At 34.9% G+C, this 19,253-nt stretch overlaps 2 protein-coding genes across 3 annotated transcripts in view; both read left to right on the top strand.

The window, feature by feature from the left end:
• Positions 1-6,051, top strand: part of Cad74A (cadherin 74A) — a 31,984-nt gene extending 25,933 nt beyond the window's left edge. Inside the window, exons 28-29 of the mRNA XM_019042265.2 lie at positions 238-362; positions 1,679-6,051. Coding sequence (XP_018897810.2) covers positions 238-362; positions 1,679-1,697 — 144 coding nt within the window. The 3' untranslated portion in view covers positions 1,698-6,051. The remainder of the gene's footprint in view (positions 1-237; positions 363-1,678) is intronic.
• A 1,725-nt stretch (positions 6,052-7,776) lies between these two features.
• LOC109030968 (gamma-tubulin complex component 2) overlaps positions 7,777-19,253 on the top strand; it is a 44,201-nt gene continuing 32,724 nt past the window's right edge. The window contains exons 1-13 of one of the 2 annotated variants that reach the window (XM_019042208.2): positions 7,777-8,139; positions 8,929-9,084; positions 9,805-9,976; positions 10,364-10,538; positions 11,324-11,467; positions 12,128-12,282; positions 13,207-13,335; positions 14,050-14,226; positions 14,587-14,767; positions 15,806-15,968; positions 17,061-17,320; positions 17,863-18,034; positions 18,936-19,110. In XM_019042208.2, coding sequence (XP_018897753.2) covers positions 8,090-8,139; positions 8,929-9,084; positions 9,805-9,976; positions 10,364-10,538; positions 11,324-11,467; positions 12,128-12,282; positions 13,207-13,335; positions 14,050-14,226; positions 14,587-14,767; positions 15,806-15,968; positions 17,061-17,320; positions 17,863-18,034; positions 18,936-19,110 — 2,109 coding nt within the window. In that variant the 5' untranslated portion in view covers positions 7,777-8,089. The remainder of the gene's footprint in view (positions 8,140-8,928; positions 9,085-9,804; positions 9,977-10,363; positions 10,539-11,323; positions 11,468-12,127; positions 12,283-13,206; positions 13,336-14,049; positions 14,227-14,586; positions 14,768-15,805; positions 15,969-17,060; positions 17,321-17,862; positions 18,035-18,935; positions 19,111-19,253) is intronic. The other variant, XM_019042210.2, reaches the window with a different exon arrangement.

Genomic DNA, 19,253 nt, shown 5'->3' with positions numbered 1-19,253 from the left:
AATCTCTAGGCTTATTCTGCCTAAAGTATTAGGATTAACTTAATCTTTGAACTACCACTGGCCCTCTGTCCGATCACGGACTGGGCAACTATTTTTAAACGCCTCTGATACCTCTGTAAATGAGATGAAAATAACTCGAGGATTGTTGAATCTGTTTTAATGCAATGTAATGTGGCCATGTTTAAACTTTATTTTCCTTCAAAATCAATTATCTGAGTTAATCTTGTTCATTTTCAGCGCTGTGCTCCACAATTGTTACGGGCAGAAGTTAAATGGTCCCAAATCGCCGTGCTAGGAATAGCTTGTTTTATTGGCATAGCTGCACTGATATCCATTTTTGTTTTATGCTGTGCATACAACAGGTAAATTTCCCTTGTACTCTTATTTTAACATAAAAAATTACGTTCCTCACAATGAGTTCTTCCCAATTTCTACTTTTATAAGAGCTGTGCAAAAAGTAAATTAGTATTAGAATTCAGTGCAAACTTTTCAGAAAGTCTCTCTTCTGAACACTAATCATTTAAAGTTGTGAGAATCATACCAATCATTTAAAATCAATTCCATTTGTTTTTGTATTTTCGGTTTTACATACTACAAAAAATAGGGGTAACAGTCTTTTCTGTGGTTTTTGGAAAATTTTTGGGTGATAATTGAGGACACCCCACCAAGAACAGCCTATAGGCGTATAGGTCGTTATTAAGCCCATCTGCTTTTCGGATTCTACGTACCCTGGACTATGCTGTGGTAGCGATAGAATATAGATAGGTAACGGCTCGAGGTCGAAAAACCTTTTTTTTTCCAAGTTAAGTCAGGCCTCTGGATGGATGGGTGCAAGAACGACCTATAAACGGGCCTATAAGGTGCTAGTTACCCCTTTCTTTACTCACTATTGATATTCTTTCATTTTGCGTTAATCATGCGTGATTAAAATGATTTATACTTCATATTGCCACCAAAATGACTGTTGGGCGTAATAATGGCCTATAAAGCGCTTTTTTAAATTAATATATGAGAGTATAAACCCAAAATGTATCGCAAAATCTACCCGGCATCCTTCAATAGAAGGGTTAGGTCACCCAAAAACACCATAACAGGGTACCTGCATAGAAAAGTCTGCGCAGTACATCAAAAACAAAACTTAAAATGCGTTTTTCTCAAAACGCGGTTTCCAGTTATAGGCTGTTCTTGGTGTGGTGTCCTCAATTACAAAGAATGTTTCATCATGCTAAAATGCAATCACCCTCCGGATTCCAAAACCCATTTAATACCAGTTCCTGTCTGTTAGACAAAAGGAAAGGATGGTGATATCATTCTCCATCGCAGTTTTATTAAGAAGAGCTTATTTTTCTGATCTTCAAATTTCAAACTGAAAGTTCTCAGCACCCACTTGAATAGATTCTTTTTTGTCAGAACTGAGAAAAACTTAAGCCCATAATAAACTAATTTTGGTTTATTATTGGCTGCAAAAGTTGCCCTACAATTGATATTTTGAAAGATTGGAGGTGATGGGTAAAAGGCAGTGTGTAAAGTCTTCTAGAGCAAAAACAAAAGCCCCCTCAGGAACTACGAATATTGAGAAGATTACAATATACTTACTTATAAATACATCAGGACCTTGTAAAGTGAACTCTTGTTGTGTTTATTTTTGGCATCTTATTGAACTTTACTTTGATTTCAGATGGAAGAAAATGAGGTGATAAATGGTCAACCGTAACTTTATCACAACCAGCTAATTGTACGTATTCTTTTACGTAGCCATTATTTTGAAACATTCTTGCCGTACTTCTCTGGATCTCACAATCCTTGCCAATTTTCAACCTTTTGTGTTAACGCAAAAAATTGTTGCATTACAAATTGTAAAAATTGTATTGCAAAAATGATTTGTGTACTATGTTTTAATAAGTTCTTGTAAGAATCACTAATACGTTTCAAATTTACTCAAAAAAGACTCAAGACATCCTCTCTTAATGTTCTTTGTACTAGCTCTCTATGGCTTGATGGTACTTATTTGTAAAAACGCATTTTTAGGTTTTTAAAAATTGCACTATTTCTCTGAAGCATGATGTTGCAAATTTTTATCACTCTATTCTTTGTTGGAAAAATGATCACAAAAATGTATAAAGTTATTGAGACTATGTTTTTACGAAAGCTACAGCAGAGATTTGTATGTCTCAGAATCTGAGATCCAAAATTAATTCATGCCATAGAGGGTTAAGATGGCCTTTTACTATTTAAATTATCATTATTATGCCATTAGTTTTCGGGCCATTTGTTCCATAGCTCAAAAGTTGAGAGAATCTGTCTCAATTTACAACCTTTAATCAGGGATCCAATTAAACCTAAGCTACAATTTTGAAAGCTACTATAAGGAATTAACAGACTTAAATAGAGAGCAGAAAGAAATCCCTAGAATTGTCTGCAGTCTATTTGTCAAAAGCACTTACCAGGAATTTTGAAACTCTGTAGGAGGACTAAGTAAAACAGACAAAAAATGGGCTGTTTCTTAGTACATATTTTGTTATCTCTGAATGGGTATAAAACCGTAAGCCTCCTCTTTCCCTTTTTCCACTCCTATTGCTCCATTTCTCTATCTCAGTGCCCGCTCTTTCAAGTTGGAATGAGAGGTATTTCAGTCATCAGTTAGCTCTTTGTGCTCTTTTCAGTGAGCCACTTCAATCTAATGGAAGATTGGCTCGTGTTTAGTTATTTCCTTTTGACTTAACATGTTGGCGATGACGTCAGGTGCCAGCGACCAACAGTGAACATTGAGCTGTAAAATCAGAAATCCGTCTGTCCACATGTTGTGATCTCATAGCTCCTCAAAACATCTCAAAGACATGTTTTGTGGCTCTGTTTTAAACTGTCAGGTGATTTTTTCAAAACTTAGTTAAAAAACGAGGTAGATCAAGTTTTGGGCATGTGTCAAATGCTTGTACCTGATAATGCGCCTGTTTCACGATTATGTTACCTGAACAGCACGTCAATTGCCAATATATTAAGCTAAAATAAAATGATTAGCCAATAGATATCTGAGTTTCTGAAAACCTTGCCACAGAGCAATAATATTTGTTTCGTCATGGGTGCTGAAACATTTTGGACAAGCTTTTCGCTTAATTAAATGTCGATGAAAGATCATCAAAACTACCTTGGCAATAGTCTGCTAACATTTTTCCTTGGTGGTCAGGAGGGGCTCAAATTTAACAAATTTAAGACCAAAACATGCCGAATGCACTTATCCCCTCCTCACCAGCGCATAATCAGCAATATTATCGTATCGGTGATTATATGTCTGCCAGTTATGAGCAATGTCTCAAATGGTCTGTAGATTTAGAATTTGAAAGTGTAAAGATTTTTTAGGTGCTTTGACGACAGCAAGCTTCTTTTTTCCTCTCTAGTTATTCCATCTTGCCATAAATATAAGGTTTAATGCAATGAGGTGTTCTGTATCTTGGGCTTTTGCTCATTTTTAAACATCTTTTCCACTGCCAAAGAACTGTGGATAGTGGTTAGTACTTATTTGTAGTAAATAATTGTGATATTATTGACTTGACTTTATTAGTGTCTTTTACTACTCATGAACATTCCTAAACTTTTTTTTTGCATTTTCTTTGACTTTGATTGCAGTTTTTACATTCAAAATCATGTCGTGGTCTGAACGTAACAAATTTTTCTTGTTAAGATCCTAAGTATTTGTATTTTTGGATTTTAAGTGCTCTTTATCAACACTTAAAAGCCCTTAGTTTCAAATATATTGGTGACTCAGGTTTAGATTAACATGTCACCACTGCAACATTGCAAAATGTCTGCTCGTATTTACTACTCTCTAAGAAAATTTGATTGACAATATTCTTGAAAACATGCTGTGATTTCTTCTTTCTTTACTTTCTTTTCTTCCCTTTTTTTAATCTTCTTGCATAGGATTTTTTTCTGAACATCTTGAGTGATACCATCGTATGGTTTTTCCACCAAAAAATGAAGCACACAGAGAAATTTCAAAGCATTAATTTTAATACTCATTTCTGAACTTAAGCTGTTGTTTGTGCAGAACTTAGTGTTGTGATTAGGATGCTTATTCTTCAATTTAAGTCTGGATTAAGTTTTTTTCTCTGAATTGACTCCTTAAGAATAATGATGAGGGTCTAAAAACAGAGTACAAACAATTTTTAGCTCAACGTGTGATATTAATGAAAGGATTATCTTTTTCTATCATTATATATTATTTTTTTATTCATTCATTTATTATTTTTTTTGTAATATAATGGAAGAGTCTGTACTTATATTTTATTTTAATTGCTTCAAATTTTAATTTACTAATAGTGATCAAGGGCGTCATACAGAACGATTTGTTTTTTAAACTGAACTTGAAAATCGTGGTGAAACATTGTAAAGCATAATAATTACATATTTGCATAGTGCGTTTCCTGTATCTACTGTCAAAAGTGCCACCAGTTTCTAACTCAAGAGTATAACATGAAGTTTATTTTTGTAGCACATTTTCGATAAGATCATGGATTGACGATCGTCTCTTACCGAATGACACCAATGAATTTGATTTATGGCAAACCTTCACTGTGAAACGTATTGTAATTTCCATCACTACTTAATACTATTGTCTTTAATGTTACTTGAGTGCCATTTTGCTTCTGTCTTTTGTGTACCTTATCACCATGATTTTCTTTCTCCAGTCTTCCTCATCATATCAGTTCCATTTTAACAAACTTTCAATCAGACGTGGCATTTCTGTGATGAATTTAAATTACTTCGTCTATGAATCAGGTGATCAAAAAATATCAATGGTGAGATTGCAAATACGCATCTCTTGATTGCAGTGTTTATAAAACTGCTCCCATTTTATTTTTTAAAGGCTACCAAACCAACAGTCATTGCTTGAAATTTTTACAGAATATTTTCCACCCAGAGGAGAAATATTACCAAAGTTTTCAAGAAATGATGCTTAGTAGTTTTCAATGGAGGAAATAAAATATGACAGGGAGTTTGCAATGCTGCAAACCAATATACGCATTTTGCAATTTCATCATCGATATGCAAGTAATCAATCCAGCTACATATTTTAGATTATCTTCCTATATAGTAGTGCCTTATATTGCCTTGTTTTTCGTCTTCCTCATTGGTGCTTCTTTTTTCCCCTTAGATATATCATGGATTCCTCCTTATCCCACATCACTTGATTTTATTACAATTTTTTATTTTAGTTACGAAAATATACTCAAACATGAAATCTTTGAACTTCAGAGACTTGAAACTTTTCAAACCTAAGATATCTTCTTGAGCGTCATGTAAGGAGTATCTAATTTTCATATTATTCCCAACATGTTACTCATTGTGATCATATTTAAATGAGCTGTCACTATCATTGTCTTTTGGCTCCGTGTATTAAGCACAACTAATTCGCACTATTGCCAGATAGTGCTAAAAAATCAATACTTTTCTTCATTCAAACCCATGTAAAATATCGCACTAATAGTACACAACCTGGCAACTTTGTTAGTTTGTCAGCTGAAGCATCTATGCTTTAATGGCATGTTCATTTAGAAGATTATTCATATCTTCAGTGTTTTCTAATCAATGTAATGAATATTCTAAATCCGAGAGTATTTCATCCCTTTAGTTCCAAGCTTTTTGGAATTTCTGTATTTGCAAAATATTTCTCTCTATTGTTTTTGCACATAACTCTCTCAAAATTTAACATGTTTTTGAGCAGAGTCTTGTGTGTTTAATTTACTTTCAAAGCCAACTAAATGTTTCGTCTGAATGTACAGAAAAATTTTCTCAGGATATTATATATCCTGTTACTTAAATCAAAATTGTACATTTATCTATTGTAGATTACTTTTAAGGCAGCTGCTATGATGAACACTCGTCATGCAAAATTTTGTACCTTTAAATTTTTATTAAACAACTTTTAAAGTAAAATAATCATAGTATTTTATTTTTGTTAAAATATATGAAACAATGCAAGCAGGTATATTCACATTTAATCAGGATCAACGTTCTTGAGAATGAGAGGATCTTTGCTACACGGAAAAAAAAAAGAATTGCTGATTCAGCAATTCAATTGCTAAAAACAGTGAGAGCAATGTTTCAACGCAGATTTTACAACAAAAAAATGCTACTTTAACCACATTGTAAACTAATTTAACCACAGGGGTGGTTAAAGTAGCATTTTTTTGTTGTAAAATCTGCGTTGAAACATTGCACTCACTGTTCTTAGCAATTGAATTGCTGAATCAGCAATTCTTTTTTTTTTCCGTGTCAGTAGCAGAGAAGATTGCTTGCAATTTTTCTCATTTTATTATATGCGAAGACCAAAGTCCCATAGAACTCACCTCTGCCATTGTTTGTCTTATTTTTTAGCAACTAATGAGGGACTTTTTCTTTAAACATTCAAAGAGTCACCTTGAGATCAAACGTCTAAAAAATTAAGTTGTATGAACTGCGAGACACAGGCCAAGAAGTCAACAGTTAGATTACATCATTTTTGGCCAGTAGTCTTGATAATTTAGTTGGTCGTCTATGAAGGCGTGAACTTTTTGATAAGCTGAATATGATTGCTGCTTATCTAATCGTATGTAGTTATTAGTTTTTACAATGATCTAGAGACTGATATTAAAACTAAAAAAAAATTCAATAGCAAGTTGCTTGAAAACTGGACTGAAAAATAATACTCTTTGAGAAAAGAAAAAATGGGCCACATTTCGCAGTAAGGAACTACTATTTCTGGCTCATCATAAAGGTCCAGTTACACGATCAAATTGAGCCATCAAACTGAAGCTCTGATTAGTGGATAAAGACCTGAGGTAAGGATGAGACCAATGAGAGGCCCAGTTTGATGGCTCAATTTGATCGTGTAACTGGACCTTTCAATTCCAATTGATTGAAAACGAGCAAAATTTTGTGGAATACTTCAGTACCTAAACATAACATTTGAGGAGTCTAAAATCCAAACCGGCAATCTCCATTGCACGGTCTAGAAATTGTACAATCATATTAATTTTCTGCGCGGAGCAACCAAAACTTCTAGCTGTTTTTAAAATGTTTCCTTTTCTTGCTTGATAACAGAAAATCCACAAGAAAAACATGAACATGAAAGATTTCTATTTTTCTCAATGTTATAATTGTTATATGTAAAATTATAATGATTACCCAATTTTTAGACAGGGCATCGGAAATTTCCGGTTTTGGTTCTAGATGCCTCATTTTTTCTATGTCTGTAGTGAACTTTATTTCTTAGGCTCTTGAAGTTTTTATCTCTGAATTTATTAAATTTTCCGAAGATTTTTCCAAGATTAGAAGACTTTTTTGGTGATTCCTTCACGCTATATAAGAACTGAAGGCATGCCTTTGCATTATACTTGATAGGAATTACATGTTTAGAGGTGATGGAATAGGAAATAATTTTTTTTTTTATTTATTTATTTATTTATTGCTGTGAATAAACTCAGAAAGGGTCAAGAAGTGAAGCTCTAAAGTTAGTTCCCGCCAATTTGTGACCCTCCAAGCATGGACCAATCGAAGCTCATATTGGTCGATGCTCCAAGTTGCCAACATTGTGGATCAACGCTAAAAATTTTTGATGCAGAATTTCTCATTTAAAACAAGCATCTTAAAAATTCCTGGACTTAAATTTCATATTTTCACGTGGCTTTACAAATTTAAGTAGGAGTGTACCCTTACTGATACGAAATTGACACTAAACATCTAAATATCATGTTGGTTGTTTCCTGTTAACTGTGGCCCCAATGGTCGGTCAGTTTTGCGTCGAATTTTGAGGTTAGGATCACCCGATTTGTAAACAAAATATGAAATTCGGATAGATAAGCATGTCATCGTTAAAATTTACATATCATTTGAAGTTGATCTAACCGTTACGTTTGGAAAACGCGAAGCTCTTGTCGCAGTTTGATGTTTCCTTTTCCTTTGTTTCGGCGGATGACATTGTGTAATGTGATAATGGTAGAAGCTCGTGTGTTTGGCTGCAAGATAGGTCCATCTGAATACAGTAAAAAAGCATGAAATTAATTTATTTCTAGTCGTATTATACAAAGTCATTTTAGGATCCGAACCTGAAATGAGTGAGGAACTTCCAAAACTGATTGGAGAACTCATCAATGCCTGCAAGTAAGTAATCACATGATGGATTCCAAAACCACTCCTTCAGAAACTTACCTTCTCTGTGCTCAATTTCTCACGAGCCAATTGAATCCTGAGACATGCTAGCAGAGTGTGCTTCATTTTCCTTGAATACCAATGTTGGAAATGGATCAAAATTATCATCGGAGCATCATCTCTCAAAGAACAAATATGACTTCGTAGCAACGTAATCATTTTCAGTCGAGCAATCGTTTTTCATGACAGGACTTAATGACAATCACAAATTCCATGAGTCCCAGACAGTGATTGTAAACTTGCTAAAGAGAGCATATCGACGGTGTACCTAAGTCGGCAATCACACAACTCGTTCGTGGTGTCTGAAGATCTCTGTCTCTATGTTATTTTTTTAAAGGAGAACAAATTGACATTATTTCTTGAAGTTTTTGCAGAATTTTCTTTGGACAGAGAAGAAAAATCATGGCAGTTTTAAAGAATTGCCGTTGAGTAATTTTCTGTTCAAAAAACAAAGTATGACAGGAAGTCTGAGACGCTGCAAACTGAGTTAAGTGATTGCTGACTCACACCGTTGACATGCGTTAATCGGAAATGAAGGATTTAGCACATCAAAAATTGATCTGCGATGAGTGTTTTCCTTTTCACAATGCTGCCATCCTGAATGAATTTATCATTTCTTGAAACCTCTAGAACTTGATCAGCAACTCGTCATAGCTTGATCATTTCAGACTTTTCATCAAAACCTTCAATTCATTGTTTTGGCCAGATGCTAATTTTGTTTCCCCTTCTCCTCATTTTCAGTGCCTCAGCTTCTCCAGATAAATTTTTGGGTCTTCTTTCCACCTTCACAGCAGAAGGTTGCGCTAAAGGACATAAAGGATCAAAACTACGAATGGAGATGGAAGCATCTGAACCTGAATTGTTCCGATTCAAGCTTGACAAACTAGAGGAAAAAAAGTAAGTTAGGCTGGAATTTTTTCCTCCGTGTCATTTTGGGATTTGTCCGTTTAAATTTGCCACAGTCGCTGATAATGGCCTCTAATTGGACGTATTTCTGCCAAACGGAATTATGTGCATTAAGACATGAGCCTTGATATGCATATATTCTCATGGGTCTCAGGGCTCTTGTCATAATGCACATAGTTCCGTTTGGCAGAAATACGTCTAATTGTCAAACTGACAATAAGCTTAGTGGAAGTACGTAGGATGTCATTGCTTTGTCAGCTAAACCTATAATGTTAATAACAACTTTATTGGTCAAATAAATGTACAAAATAGGCATAAAAATGTGTCAATTATACATCTGAATACCACCTTAAATTGAAATAAACCAAAGCTAATTAATTTCACTAACTCATTAGTCCAGTAATGGCATAAAATCCCTCGTCAATTAAAAAGTTTTTGGAATTTATCGGAAAAAATCTTGATATCTGTTACATCTTTGAAGGGAGGGCATCAAAATCTCTCTCACTTGGGCGTATTTCTGCCAAATGGAACCATGTGCATTATGACATGAGCCCTGTTATGCATTTATTCTTATGGGTCGCAGGGCTTATGTCTGTATGCGCATAGTTCTGTTTGGCAGAAGTATGTCCACTTGGCACTTGGGCACTTCCGGCACTCCTTTCGCTTGTTGGTTTATTTTAATTTTTTATCTCTCCTTCTCCTTTTCACCAGACTTACCATCTTACCCAAGTATTTGGAAATGCTGGAATACATCAAACAAGACAAGAAATTGTCGAAGGTCCTAGCGGGTGTTGCGGCTAAAGCTGCCCGTTCAGAATCCTTCACGTCTTCTTCATCTGCCACATTAGATCTCACCTCAGCAGAGGATGAAACGTTTTCAGTGGTAAGTTGAAGCAAAACATCCTCTAAGAGAAACTTATCCAAACCATGTGATGTTTTAAAAGGTTACACCACCTCAGAGAGCAAAACTAATTGATTTTAAGTATCCAAAATATATTATGACTCTGCGGCAGTTTTTGCTAGCTGGAACATTCAAACATCAGTGGCCCCAAAAGATATTACTCCAATGGGTCTGTTGCGTGCCAAAGATACAACCATGTTAATAGACTTTTTAGGGGTAAAGTGGCATGAAAATCACGATGATGATAATAATTTCATTAAGTTTTGTAAAGCAATGTTTGTAAAAATGTATAAAGTAATATTGCACAGCCATTTTCATATTTTTTACTTATCACCATACTTATTTATTCACTTAGTTCTTATTTCACAGTGTTCACAGACTCAAAGTAAATTGAACGAAGTAGTTAACAAAATTCAAGCTCGCAAGAGCGGGAAAGTTGAAACTCCAGAAGCTGAAATTTTTTCTAGTCCACGAGAAAGGAGGCCCTTTTTAACGCAAGACTTTGTTTTTGGAATGGAATGTTTGAATCCTCCGTTATCTTTTGGTGAGAGATACAGCCTGCTGTTTTATGGGCCTGTCATTGTCAACTTCACAACTAAAATCCACTACAATGTGGTCAGCCAAATAGCAACCAGGTCATATAGACCTCAATCTTATTCTCTAATTGTTGCTCATTTGATGTATGGGTGTAACTCTATTTATGGATAAGCCCTATTATACATTTAACTTCCTCCTTCCAGGGGCTCATGTGAAAATTAAGGTACACCTTCATGTCAGAGGAGCACTGAAATGTCATAAAGTAGGTGGAAATAATCAATTTTAAAAGCAAACAGAAGGCTGTTTCACTAACAGAGTGCTTTTGTCTGTTGGATATTAAAAAAACCAAAAATCAAAAGGAAAGGACAAAACCAGGGTCAGGTTAATATTGTCACTTAATCAATAATTTTTGTTTAATTTACTAAATATTAAATATTCATCCCAGCATTTAAGTTTGTCTGCAAAATTATTTGAATTTGGCAAGTAGTAAAAAAACTACCATGAGTGCCTCCTAAAGCTCCCAACTGCACATATGAAACACATGTCCCATGTTATCGCTGTAGGGATGTTACCCTACATTCCGTCTTGTATTAGGCACAGGATAACTTTGAAATATGATGCTCAAAAATTCTTGGAAAAGTTGTTTTAAAGTCCCCCAATTTTTTTTTTATTTGTCAACATGACATACACAGCTACTCTATTCAGCAATTTACATCTAGGATTTTTTCAGTGGGAAAAAGTCAAAAATGTTCCTATGCGATCAGAACATTAACTTTTGCTTTTCTTCTTTAGATGACGTGCCTCCTCAGTCTCAAAAATGTCATCTTATATCAGATGTCCTGTGGTGCATGCTGGGTTGCAGTGGCAAATATATAACTGTGAATCCCATCACAGAACCATGGGAGTTACCTACTTTTGATATTCCAGAAAATATTGGTGCGTAAACTTATGACACATTTCATTATATTCTGCCGTAGTCCACGTCAAGTAAAGCAGTGGGTGAGGGATGAAGTCAGATGAGCGGGACATTTCACTGTTTAAGGGCTAATTGGCTTCGGCAAGCCTGAGGTGTATGTATGAGCTAAGGTACCTTAGCAATACCCTTTAGCAATACCCCAAGCCAATCACTGACTCCCTAGGTGCTCATTCGTACCTTACAAATCGCAATTTGTTTTATTTTTTGACACCCACCCACTCCTATGAACGTATTTGTAATGCTGGTCCAGACACCTATAAAAATATTATGTAACATTTGCCTTGACACCCCCCCCCCCCTTTCACAGAGAAGAAACTTTAGTTAGTATGATCTCCGTAAGTTGACAAAGGTATTAAATGAAATTCAAAGATTGGGAAAATGAATATGCATATTTGAAGCACTAAATTAAGAAGTACATTAGTATATGTATTTGAGGAAAATGTAGTTGAAGAGAAATGTTCTGAAGGTACAAAGCCAAATACATACTGTTGATCTTGACATCCTGAAGGGAATCGGGAAGGGATCAGCCCTGAGGGGTGTCAGAAATTCAGCCAAATAGCATAAGAATCACTTTTCCACAAGGTTCTTTGAAGTCCTTTCATATTGTGTATTATTTGCAGATATTTCATCAAAAAATCTCCTGAACCAAATTTTGCCCATGGCAGCTCATCATTCTGTGATCGCTCGGTTCTTATCTGAGGTGAAGCAATTGAGTGCTGGTCGCATTAACCAAGCCCTGGCTGCAGCTATTACTTTGCTCATGACAGACTATAAGGTAAGAACCTTTTAACTACTATTTTGTAGGAAGAAGAAGCTCAGCTGTAAAGTAAAAGTGTAACGAACAAAGGAGACAAGACGAAAATGTTATCAACGTACAGAAGAAAAAGATTTCTAAAACTTCCTAATTGAGCATAGAGAGCAACAATACTGCCGTGATAAGGAAAAACGCCATGCAAGTCTTTAGGCGTTGCCAAATTTCCTTTGATAAGTCATAAATTTTCGGGAATATTTGTTTTCTCTCGAAATCTCCAACTCCATTACATGTAATCGCTGTTGAAAGTCTGAACTTCATGCTCCTCTCTTGCCTAGCTAATTGTTTTCAATGCTTGGAACATTCAGAAATAACTTTTTTCAATGGTGCAAGATTCATTTTTTAAAACTTGAATAGTTTTCCAATGGGGATTGGAACGAATTCAAAACTGTGTTGCAGAAAAATGTTGAGCAAAATCGGTGCTTTCAGGATTGCTTAGTACAAAGGGAAAGGCAATCTCATCGTGAAGAAGTTTAATAAAACTCATGCTTGTTATTCTCCTCTTCGACTTAAGCTATAATTTAGTCAAGTGATGTATTCTCAACGATATTTCCATACCAACTAACAGTCCACAGTGCTTTTTTTTATTATTCAACTGCATTTAAAAAGACAATTTTTAGGATGTCTTCTAGCTTTGGCATCGTTTGATAATGTCGTGTTTTGATGGCATTATATCTTTATTCAACCAATAATTTCAGTTTTTCCAGCCATTTCATCTTTTTTTGGCAAAACAGTGCTTTGCCAGATCTTCCGAGAACCAAGATCCTCGCTAGCAAAACAGTTCTTTGCCAAAGAAACAAGAAATGGCAAGCAAATTTGTGAATATTGGTCGAACAACACATAGTCATGAAGTGATCTTAGTCTCGGCTCATATCTTCATTATTGCAGGTCTTTGTGGTGCAAATGGAAACTCTACTGAATCAGCAGCAATTGCAACTTGAAAAACTATGGTATTATGTTTATCCCGTCCTTCATCCTGTGTCTATTCTCTCCAAAATATCTCAGCATATGGGCAGTGTAAGTTTCTACTTTTTAACTCACCTGTACATGGATACCGTTGCATTAGGAAACCTTTTTGGAGTATTCCCACTCTTCACGTATCATGAATTCATGAATACCTTGTAAAAATACTTTAGGAGAAGCTACTTAAATACTTAAGGAGAATTATTTTATCCTAGGTATCTTAAAACTTCATCCGAATATCGAATAATTTAATAAATTAATCAATGAAAGCTTTTTGAAATTAATGAATTACTCATTAATCTATTAGTGACATAAAATCCCGGCAGGGTATCTGACAGTTATGCCCCATGTGATATCTCATGACAAAGCAGAAACGTCCATCAAAAAATGTAGAAAAGCACTTTCAAGAGGAGAAACAGCTTATTAAAGTCTGACCAATCAGAGGCCAAAAATCATGATAGCGTATTTAGGTTAGGCTTCAACTAATCAAAAAATGCGGACTTCCTCACCTGTCCATATCGTAAAAGATCGCCAAAAACGTTGTTTCAATGAGTCCAGATATCAGCTACTTCAAAATACATTTTTTCCGTCATTTTGAATGAAGCAAATCCAACAAAATTTCTGAGAGCTTTACTCATTCCATTACTTCTCATGTATTTGCTTTGAATCATTATCAAATCATAGATGAATAGGAAACGTTGAGGAAGAAACAATAAATATTTGAAGAACAATCAATGAATTTGAATTTATCACCGCTTTAATTTTCAGACAAAAACATTCGGAGGCAAGACTCTCAGTGTTTTACACGATGAGCTCTCAATGACAACTTCAGACACTCAATCTACTGAAATCTGTTTGTACCTGTTGAAAAGTGCCTCCGTTCCATTTTTTGTCTCCCTTGAGAAGTGGATCAACAAAGGCAGAGTTTTTGATCCATTCAATGAGGTTAGTAAATTTTGTCTATGCTTGTGTTATTGTAAGAAAGTCTTTTATAAGATCAATCGCATGAGTCAGTAATTCTTTCAGACGCATTTTGAAACTCTACTGGGAATTAACAAAAGGAAGTTTAAATGCAATGCATTCCTCATGGGATCATTTCATGATGAGGTATTTCTACATCATACAAGCTATCGTGAGCAGGAGCAGGGGAGTGGATCTCAAATGCTCAAATCTCAAATCTCTCTAATTTTAATTTTTGGTATTTCTTGGCTTTGTTTCCCCGCGAAATGGTGTGGACCCAGCACCATTTCTCCACCTTGTTACTAACTACTAAACCTATTCTCAATTTATATGTGTGTGTTTCAGTTTATGATAATAGACAATGTAGATATTGAAAGTTGTTCCTTTATGAACAAGGGTGAATGCTACGATGAGTATTGGACAACAAGGTACATGATCCGAAAAGATTTTGTTCCTACCTTTCTGGAGAAAGTGGCAGAGAAAATACTCCGTACTGGAAAATATCTCAACGTTATCAGGCTGTGCAGTAAGTACCTGTTTTTCTTCCTTTGCCTGTCACTAAGCAAAAGCTATCCATCTATTTTGAGGAACTCTAAGAATATTATATTTTCGCATCAGAATGCTTCAAGTAACATGGGTTTTTACAAATTTGTTCCTTATGGTGCAATTATATTCATGTAACCAAGCACAATATTCAGGGCAAACAGCCTTTAAATTCGGTGGAAAAAAATAATTTACTGATTTCTGTTGTAAAAATATTAATATGTTAATCAAATAGATCATAAAAAAAGATGGAAATAAGCTAGTGTCCTCACGACCATTTTTTACTTTATCTATTTTTTTTATTTATTTATTTATCTGAATTCATAAAATCAGACACACAAAAAAAATACACTTACCTCTTTGATTTTTTCTAAATTAATTGAATGTAAAGAAAGTGACTCATGACTGTGAGTACAATACTTTTTCGTGAGAAACTTCATAAAAACAAAACTTTAGTTGAATGTAGCACAAAAGGAAAAACTCATATTGATGGCTAAAGTGCAAAACTATGCATCTTCGTTCGGGACATTGCAGTCTTCCTGTTATACGTTATTCATTCCGAGGAAAATTAGTCAACATAATTTCTTGAAAACTTCTTCAATCTTTCTCTTTTTTCTTTCATTTGGATTAAGTAAAATAGGAGCGGAAAGCTTGAAACATTGCAATGTAAGTGTGTAGTTTCCATCTTTGGCCATTAATATATGGAAGAAATGCTATGATTAGAATTTCAACTCAAAATGAAGCAAGTAAAACGAAATTGATAGAGATAAAAATGCAAATCACCATCTAATAAGGCTTCTTATTTTCACTCTTCAATTTAAGCCCCAAAATGTGAAACTACTCTAAAACTTCAAAATAATACAGCTTTGTCCCTTTTTCAATCTTTTTATTCTGCTCTTAAAAAAAAAACTGCAAATTTCTGTGCTCCAATTGAACTTTATAGTCGCTCAGGAATTAAGTGTGAGAAGTACTTCATACTGTTCATTCACATCTTTGCTCATACATTTTCTTTGTCTTTTAGAAAATAAGAAGGTAAAAGAAATGCTTCCACCTCCAATAGAGGGCCTAGCCTATGAAGCTACCAACAAATCGTACTTGAAAGCTATCGACACAGCTTATGACTTCGCAAGCAGTGCCTTACTTAAGCTGGTTATGGAAGAATATGACCTTGTCAATAGAATCAAGTGAGTCAAACTTTTGTAAAATAAGCAGTGGTGACAACTGGTCCTGGATGTGTTTAGTCCTTTGTTGAAGGAATAAAAAATGAGAGAAAATTGGGCATTATGAAATGGATTACATTTTGCAACAAGGAACCACTATCTTTGGCTCTTCCAGAAAAGCACCTATCTGCAGAGGGAAACCAATGGTATATACTTTGTTTCTCAAGTGAGCCAGAAATAGTGGTTCCTTATTGCAAAATGTGGCCGAAATTCAGTTTGGTTGATTCTGTCCATTCGACCTTTGTCTCTCTTTAATTTTTGCCCTCTGAATCATCTTATGTCCAAGTTTCTTGAAAACAGAAGGTAACGTAAAAACAATTTCAAAATAATTCCTCAGCTTTTTCGACAGCGATCTTTTCTCAATACTATGAGTGCTGATTTTATGAATCCAAGAAAAGAAAGGAAAAGAGAGTCGTCCAATTTTCTGTCTGTCAGTATAATTGAATCAGTGCGAACGAAAATGCACCAACCCGAAAAAATGAAAATAATTAAGACATACACATAACTGCACAGTAGATGAGGAATTTAGTCTAAGAAAAAGATTTTTGGTGCTGAGAGACAAGTACTTAAGGACATTTTAAAGGTCCAAATTGGAACAGATGCCCTAACTTCAATGACCTTCATCAAATTGACTGTCCTCAATGAAAATTGAGCATTTTTGAGTTATCGAGTCGGTGAGTTTTCGTTCTCGCTGATTCAATATCATAAAAGTCAAGTTCGTTCTGGAAGATCATCCACCTAATGTGATCCAAAATTTGAAGATCAGCATTAAATGGAACAATTCTCTTTTTTCCAAGTGAAAGTGGCGCTTCAGTTAATATGATAATTTCAGTTTATCATAGCCCTCTTTTTCATAGAGTTCATAATCAAATTAAGTTATTTTTGTCAATCAAGATTTTATCTCAGCCCTTTTACAGCCATAAAACGGTTATGGAGCATGTACAATTGTTACACTCGTATTTTGGAAAGGTCTGTATCTATTTTCTTCATTAGCTTGTGTTAGGAATGCACTTACCGGTTTCATTTAGCCTACTAAAATACTCTCTCTTTTTCTAGAACTGCAAAACGATACTTCACGCTTGAGCAGGGTGATTTTTTCGTTCTGCTGATGGACTCAAGTGAGGCTGAGCTACTTAAACCCCTTGATGATGTCGACCCCAATCGGTTAGAACTGCTGTTAGAACTGTCGGTCCGTTTGTGCTCTGGTGCCAAGACAGACCCTTACAAAGATGACATTTGTATGGTACTTCATCGCTGTCAATTTTATTTCCAGCTTTTACGCATTTTCAACATCGGTAATGAGCAAAAAGAGGCTGGTATGTACTTTTCATAGTCATATTTTCTTTACTGGTTTTGATGAAAGATTAAAATGTTTTTGCAAAATTTTGAGACTAAATCTCAGAGTAAGAGCTTCTCAGAACTGAAAATTCATGACCACAAGGGCTGCCCTAGAGGGTTAATCAATGGTGAAAGTACGAAATGATGTATCTCAATTTGCAACATCGGAGGCCTCTTGTGGCATTTTAATATTTGGCAGGATGACTCATTCTCATGATTCACGCAATTTTACTTCATTTTCTGTGGCCCCTTCAAAAATATTCTCCAAAAATTTAATACAAGTACGCTTAGTGATGTTTCTCCAAAAAGGATAAAGTTGCAGCAGAAATTTTAAAATACCATAATGAAAGTTTGTGGTTTCGTAGTTACATTGAAAAAAACGCAGCTCATAAAATGCGATTCAATAGTGGAGGAAAAAACCAAAGGGAAAAGGAGTGAAACGTAGGGTCCCTTGATTTCGATGAACTGAAAATTTTACATGCAATTTTGTACAAGTAATCAATATGTCTTAATTTTCCAGAGTTCCAAAATATGAAAGAACAAAAAAGTCAAACCGGCTTGGAGGCATTTTCAATAGGACTTAAAGTTAAATGGCCTATGTCACTTGTTTTCAACCAGCGAGTCCTTTACTTCTACCAGATGATCTTTCGATTACTACTTGTTTGCAAACACAATGAGAGACAACTGTGCAGGTAACTATCATTATTTTCCTATAATAAAACTGACAGCAATTTTTCTGAACTTCTCTGGAATGGACCTTTAGATAAGGTACAAATTTGAGCATTCCGATATATTTACCCTCTTCAAAATTTGGAACACGATTTGCGGAGCAAAAATCACAAAAATTAACTCTCAAACAGGGAAAAAAAACCATGAATTTTCTGCTTCCATGAAAAACCAAAGTCTACTTGATGAATCAAATGGCACACCTCAACGGTCTTGGCAGGCTTCTTAATCAAGCAGTATTCCTTCCTCCCCCAATGTTGTTTAAAGTGTAAACAGCGTGCAGTGGCTGAGCCGAATAGCTGATATTGAGGTTGCCATATTTTCATACTGCAAAAACTGTCTTAGTAGATAATCTTTTTTTACAAGCAGAAAATTTACACTCAGGCATAGATAAATGTTAATATGTTGAGAAGGAGTTACTATTGCTAATTTTTTTTGTACAAATTGTGTTCTATGTGAAATTCTGAAGAGAAAACATTCATCATATATCTCAAGTTTGCACCTTATCCAGTAGTCTACTCTTATTTTGCCACCAATGATGCTGTCTTTGTATTACTGTTTTTATGAGAATCACAGATCTTCCACTCTACAAACAGGGCAAGAGTACTATTTCACAATTCCACTCTAGGAACAGATTTTGATATTTTCGAATAATTAGTCGCTGAAAATACCAATTGCAATATCGTTGGGTTATGAATGAAATTTCATGACCATTTTTGCAGTGGTGACCGCAATAGTTCCACAGAAATATCAACGAAGAAAATAAATAGAAGTACATAATAAAAATTAAAATTCAGGCAAAATGTAGCACCAAAAGTGTTTGTACTTAATATCGCATGATTGACTCAGTAATATTTTTGCCTGCAGAGTTTGGATCTATGATAAAGGCGTAAAGATGTTGGACAAACAAAGTCGGCAAGGATACCAGAGGGCTTTTTCTTTACGGCAAAGGATGTTATTCTTCATTCAAAACTTCACTTTTTATATTACGGAAGAAGTTATCGAACCAAATTTCAATGTCTTCATGGAAGAATTAACACAGGTAAGCTTAAATTTGTCTGAAATTTCATCGCTTCACGCAAAATATGCAGCCTCAACTGGATAGAGGCCAAAGATGCAGAAAGTTAATTTTGCATAATTTATTTCCTCTCTCTCCTGGCTTTTTTTTTATTATTATTTCAGGGA

The sequence above is a fragment of the Bemisia tabaci genome, chromosome 3 (assembly GCF_918797505.1).
Source record: "Bemisia tabaci chromosome 3, PGI_BMITA_v3".
NCBI classification, from domain to species: domain Eukaryota; kingdom Metazoa; phylum Arthropoda; class Insecta; order Hemiptera; family Aleyrodidae; genus Bemisia; species Bemisia tabaci.
Note: the sequence above shows the minus strand (reverse complement) of the source record. Positions and strands in the feature narration are given on the sequence as shown.